Raw genomic sequence first — 6645 nt, 5'->3', positions numbered from 1 at the left:
AAAGCAGTGATTCGACAATAGCAAACATCCCTTGTCTGGAGGCGACGTGAAGTGGAGTCGTACCGTTGATATCGACAGAGTTTTTATTGGATCCGGAATCCAAAAGGAGTTTCACAACTTCAATATGACTGTCACAGGCGTAGTGAAGCGGGGTATATCCCCTTTTATCCCTAACCTCCAATGAGGCACCATAAGATATCAACAGTCCAACCATTTCATTGAAGCCGTGGTAGGAGGCGACGTGCAGTGCTGTCACATTATGCATCTCTATCACGTTATTTTGAGACGTAACGACCTTTACATCACAAACTGCATCTAAAACATTAAGGAAATCCTTCTTAGCAATTCTACTCGAACCTGTTTTCAAAATTAATTTCACGTAATCAGTTCGATTTGACAAAACGGCTAAAGTAAGGGGGAGATTGCCGTGGATATCTTTTTGCATAATATTTGCTCCGTAAGAGATGAGCAGATCAATTCCTTCTGTGAACCGCGTCCCAATAGCATGGTTCAGAATGATCGTTGGATAGGAAGCTAAATTTTCAGTCTTACCCAAAAGTAGCATTACAATATCTATTAATTTATTTGAAACTGCATCGAAAAGAATCTTCGAACCTATGAAACTATTATCCTCTACCTTGGCTCCATTATCTAGGAGTAATCTTATCACTTCTTCAGATAAAGGATCAAAGGCTAAGTCTAACGGTGTTCGCCCATCTTCGCTCAAAACATTTGCATCAGCATTGTTAGACAAAAGGAATTTAATTAGCAGAGTGTCGTTTCTTCTGATCGCTAGGTGTAAGGCCGTGACATTATTACAACCTCTTCTATTGACGTCATCTCCGTATTCTAGCAAGGTCTTTATCACATCTAAATTTCCATTATTAGCCGCCCACTGCAGAGGGGTGAAGCAAACAAAATCTTCGATACTGGCACTTGCTTTCTGGGACAGCAGATAGCCGACAACTGGAGCATAACCTATAGCAGCAGCTTCGTGGAGCACTGTTTGGTCTAGAAGATTTTGAGAATCCACTTCGGCCCCGTATTCAACGAGAGTCCTCATTGTGATGACTATTTCATTTCCTATCGCTGAATCTATCGTAGTGTTGTTCATTATTCCCAGACCAGCAATGTCTGGAATGTTAGGTTCTTCTTTGAGATATATCTTTGAATTTTCATAATCTTTACGAACCGCGAAATTGAGAGGTGTCTTTCCATTTTCTCCTTTATTATTGACATCTGCACCGCGATCAAGAAGCATCTTAATCACTTCAACGTTTCCACCCGAAGCTGCAAAGTGTATTGCGGCATTACCGCTATTCTCTCTTAATTCTAAGGAAGCGTTTTTTGAAATTAGTAAATTCACAATAGCTTCATCACCATTCAATGCAGCGACCATCAAAGCTGTCATTCCATTATGTCTCAGGTAATCAACGTCAGTTACGTTCTTAAGAAGGATTCTGGTCATGTTGAAATTCTTCTGTGTTATTGCTAAATACCATGGAGTGATGCCAATGTGATTCTTTATATCCACTCTGGCTTTATTCGATAACAATAAGTTGATAATAGATATGTAGCCCTTTTCGACCGCGATATGTAGCGGAGTCATACCATTATTTCCGTTACTATTGATATCTGCACCGTGGTCCACAAGTATCTTGACAGTATTGACTCGATTTGAGAAGACTGCTTTATGAATTGCAGTGTCGTTTTTATCATCTCTTATACTTACACTTGCATTTTTATACAACAACAAATTAACCATTGATTCGTAGCCATCCTGAGCAGCGATGTGTAAAGGTGTACGACCATTAGATCCTTTAAGATTAACATCAGTAGCACGGTCAATAAGTGCCATAGCAATATTGGAGTTATTTTTATAAAGTGCTAAATGTATTGGAGTGTCCTCTAGAATATCTCTTGTGTTTACGCTGGCATTTTTGGACAGAAGGAAATTTACGATCGATTCGTAGCCCTTCTCAGCGGCAATGTGTAACGGTGTACTTCCAAAAAAACCTTTAATATTGACATCATCACCGTGGCTCACAAGTATTTTAACCACATTCAGATGATTTGAGAACACTGCTTTATGCATTGGAGTGTCGTCCTCATTGTCTCTGTTGTCAAAACTAGCATTTTTGGACAGAAGCAAATTTACAATAGATTCAAAGCCCTTCTCAGCAGCGACATGTAAAGGTGTTCGACCTTCATTTCCTTTAATATTAACATCCATAGCATAGTCGATAAGTATCTTAGCAATATTGGAGTTATTTTTTTCAAGTGCGAGATGAATTGGACTGTTATTGTCACTATATCTTATAATAATACTAGCATTTTTGGACAGTAGCAGCTTCACGATAGATTCATAGCCCTCCTGAACAGCGATACCTAAAGGTGTGCGACCATTAGATCCTTTCATATTAACATTTGTTGCGTGATAGATAAGCATCTCAGCGATATTGGGTTTTTTATGAACAAGTGCTAGATGTATTGGAGTGTCATTCGAATTGTCTCTTATGCTAACATTAGCATTTTTTGACAGTAGCAACTCCACGTTAGATTCGTAGCCCTTCTTAGCAGCGATATGTAAAGGTGTACTACCATGAGATCCTTTAATATTTACATCAGTTGCGTGGTCGGTAAGTATCATAGCAATATTGGGGTATTCATTAACAAGTGCAAGATGTGTTGGAGTGTCATCTTCATCGTCTATTATGTCAACACTAGCATTTTTGGACAGTAGTAAATTCACAATTGATGCATAGCCCTTCTCAGAGGCAATATGCAAAGGTGTACGACCATAAAGTCCATTAATATTAACATCTGTTGCGCGTTCGATAAGTATCTTAGCAATATTGGGGTATTCATTAAAAAGTGCTTCATGTATTGGTGTGTCATTAACATCGTCTCTTATGTCAACACTAGCATTTTTGGACAGTAGTAAATTTACAATAGATTCATAGCCCAGCTCAGCTGCTATATGTAAAGGTGTAACTTCATAAGATCCTTTAACGTTAACATCTATTGCGCGGTCGATAAGAATCTTAGCAATATTGAGATGTTCATTAGGAAGTGCTAGATGTATTGCAGTTTGATCGAAATCGTCTCTTATTTCAACACTAGCATTTTTGGACAGTAGTAAATTTACAATAGATTCATAGCCCAGCTCAGCTGCTATATGTAAAGGTGTAACTTCATAAGATCCTTTAACGTTAACATCTATTGCGCGGTCGATAAGAATCTTAGCAATATTGAGATGTTCATTAGGAAGTGCTAGATGTATTGCAGTTTGATCGAAATCGTCTCTTATTTCAACACTAGCATTTTTGGAAAGTAGCAATTTCACGATGGATTCGTATCCCTCCTCAGCAGCGATGTGTAAAGGTGTTTGACCAAAAGATCCTTTAACATTAACATCTGTTGCGTGGACGATAAGTATCTTTGCAATTTTGATATTTTTATTAACAAGTGCTATATGAATAGCAGTGTCATTATTATCGTCTCTACTGTCAACGCTCACATTTGAAGACAACAGTAGATTTATGATGGATTCGTTGCCTTCCTTAGCAGCGATATGTAATGGTGTAAGTCCACCTTTGGTGACCTTGTTGAAATTACCATTTACTATGGGGAAGCTTACTGAAGTATCATCTAATTCAATATTCGAATCAAATAGCTCCTTTTGATCGTTGTTCACCTGAAAAAAACAAAACATTATTGATAAATTAATGTACTGTCCCATTTTATTCTTATACATTGGACTAGAAGATACAAAGATTTATTGAATAGTTTGGTTTCAAAAGGGAATTATTAAAAAATCAACAGTTGTCAAAATGTTTTAAGGAATTATGTTTTAGAATAGTATATACGCAAATTTAGTGATTTGAGTTCAAATATTTTTTTTCAGTTTTACAATGACTTTAACAATGATTTTTTTTTCATCAATAGAGTTGTTGAGAAGCTGGAATATCAAAGAAAAAAAAATATTGAACTACTAATTTCTATCAAGTAAAAAAAAAATGTCCAAATAAAATATATTCTTTAATTCAATAATAAATGAAAATGAGCTCAATTGATTTCTAATTTACAATTATTGAGTTGTTTAGTAGGCAGTCTTCTTTACATAATCAGAGCTTATGGAGAACTTGAGTTCCAATATAACACGTTCGTCTTGTCAAGAACAATAATATGTTAAATGAAATTCAAAATATTATGATGAATTAAGATATTTTATTACTAACCAACTATTCTCAATAGGGGATATGAAAAATGAAAAAACAAAAACAATAATAAAAGTTAGTATTGAAGTTGGGTCACGTGCAGGTTGGGGCGCAGGTCCCAGTGCGCTCGGTTCGGAACGTTGTGGGTTCGATTCCCACCTGGGGCAGTTAAACATTCATTTTTGGGCGGTCCTTTGCACTCCCACCTTGGTTAGTACCCGTCGGCAACTTACGTAGCCGCCAGGGGTTGGCAAAAAGGACCACTAGGCCCACTTGCCGGACTTGTTCCGCCCACCAAATACCAGTACCAGTACCAGTACCAGTAGTATTGAAGTTGCCATCAATTTTTGAACATCGTGTATCTCTTTTCGTTTTTATTGTCAATTTATTCAGAACGGTCATAGCCAAGTAATGTTTATGCCTATGTATACATTTTTACCTCCTAAACTCTCTGGACCATTACGTTGCATATGGTCTGCCTTTACAGAAAAGTATGCAACCTTCTTCAATCATTCTCCATGACACTTAATTCTAGAATTTCCAATGAGATGGGGTTATAGTTTTTAGGAATTCTGATAGGGAATCAGACTGTAACACTAATTTATATCTAATATATTTTTTATTCGATACGTCATCAATGCCTAAATTGATATAAACTTGCAAAATTTACAATACATTTCAAAAGATAGATCAGACGTCACAGCCAAAATCAAATCCAAGTTTCAAAAATTGTTGAAATTAAGAAAGGAATAAATCAAATTTTGGAGGGATTTTTTTTTTCGATTTTCTATGTTTACTTAATTGTTTGAATTGATCGATATTTTGTATTTTTTAGTAAATGAAAACCATTTCATTCACATAAAATTGTGCATATTATAATTTCATTAATAATCTCTCTTAAATATATCCTAGTGAGAATAATGATTTTACGTGTATTTAGGTTTAGGGGGATATTTAACTTTATCATTGGAGCTCAATATTTCAATTTGGGTTTTTGTAGAGTGTGTTAATTTTTTAAAAATAAAAATATGTTTTCATGCAATAAATCAATCCTAATATGAAATACAATTTTGGTATGTTAGACACACGCCTTCATTTCATGATATATTGACTGACCTTTTTTATATATAAAATTACCCATTTTTCTAATTATATTATTTTCCAAACTGTTTTTGTGGTTTTCACTTGTATCCATAAATAAAATTCCATAAAATTCTTGTTTGGAACAGTTTTGTTTATAAGTTATAATAAAAATATTCATATAGTCTCAAAACGTTTTTATTATCTCTACACTCCTACGTTTCAGTCATTCCGACCGTTTTCAAGGATATCAATTTAAAATTTGTAATTACAAAGTACATTTCATTCATTATAAATAAATTCTAAAAACGTTATGAAAAATTACATTTCTTGCCTTAATCATACTATCACAGCCAGAAATTGGTTATTACATTATTGCAGGGCATTGTACCTCTGTCAATTTTTATCACTACTCAATTACCTATAAAACTTCTTCATTTAGGAAACAATATGCAGACACAATACAATATGTATCACAGTACAACTCAACATCCCAGGTTTGCCATATCCTCATTATATTTTCACAATGATATAAAAAATAAGGATCATGACCCAGATAAAACAGCTTTGGTTGAACATGTATCCAAAATTAAGCATAATTTTTATTTATAATCTTAACACTTTCTTGAGACTGGTTAATATTGTTTAAATAAATAAAATTTTATCCATTTTAGTCTCTAAACAATTTATATTTCTTTATAAGTCCAACGTTTCGGCCATTCAACCATCCTCAGGGGCAATCTTAATACTATTTTAGAACTAAATCATTTAAAAATACTTCTTGCAGGCTATTCTGCCCAGGTCAGTCCAACAAATTACCCTAATTAGTCTTTGTTAAAAATTTATCACAACGATTGCTATTTATATATCTGTAAATGTGAATTATACTGTTAATTATGTTGAAATATTAAGCCAAGTTAATTTATGATCGTGAGGATTTTTTTTTTTTTTTTTTTACAATAAATAAAATGTAATTAAAATTTATAGATTTTAAACACTAATTTGATTGAATTGATAAAATTGAAAATATAATGAAGATGTGGCAAACCTGGAATGTTGATACAGGTTACTCAGTAGTGTTGATATAGTGATTAGGAGAAACAGGAATTGAAAACTAATTGTTGTAATAAGTGTACCTTTGGAAATAATAGCTATTTCAGCACACTATGATCGTTCGTATTCTTTCCTAATTTAAGAAGATTTATAGGTAATTGACTGATGATAAAAATCGCCTAAGCCATTATGGCCAACAATAACGAGATAACCAATTTTTGGCTGTGAATGTGTTCATAACGCAAGAAATGTATTTTTTAATAATGTTTTAAGAATTAATTTATAATGAATA

General features: G+C 34.0%; 1 protein-coding gene across 1 annotated transcript in view; it reads right to left on the bottom strand.

The window, feature by feature from the left end:
- Positions 1-6645, bottom strand: part of LOC106677382 (serine/threonine-protein phosphatase 6 regulatory ankyrin repeat subunit B-like) — a 20382-nt gene that overhangs the window by 10376 nt on the left and 3361 nt on the right. Inside the window, exon 2 of the mRNA XM_024363612.2 lies at positions 6-3697. Coding sequence (XP_024219380.2) covers positions 6-3697 — 3692 coding nt within the window. The remainder of the gene's footprint in view (positions 1-5; positions 3698-6645) is intronic.

The sequence above is a fragment of the Halyomorpha halys genome, unplaced genomic scaffold, assembly GCF_000696795.3.
Source record: "Halyomorpha halys isolate HHAL.00 unplaced genomic scaffold, Hhal_1.1 Scaffold97.1, whole genome shotgun sequence".
NCBI lineage: Eukaryota > Metazoa > Arthropoda > Insecta > Hemiptera > Pentatomidae > Halyomorpha > Halyomorpha halys.
The sequence above is the reverse complement of the archived record's forward strand: the minus strand, read 5'-3'. Positions and strand labels throughout refer to the sequence as shown.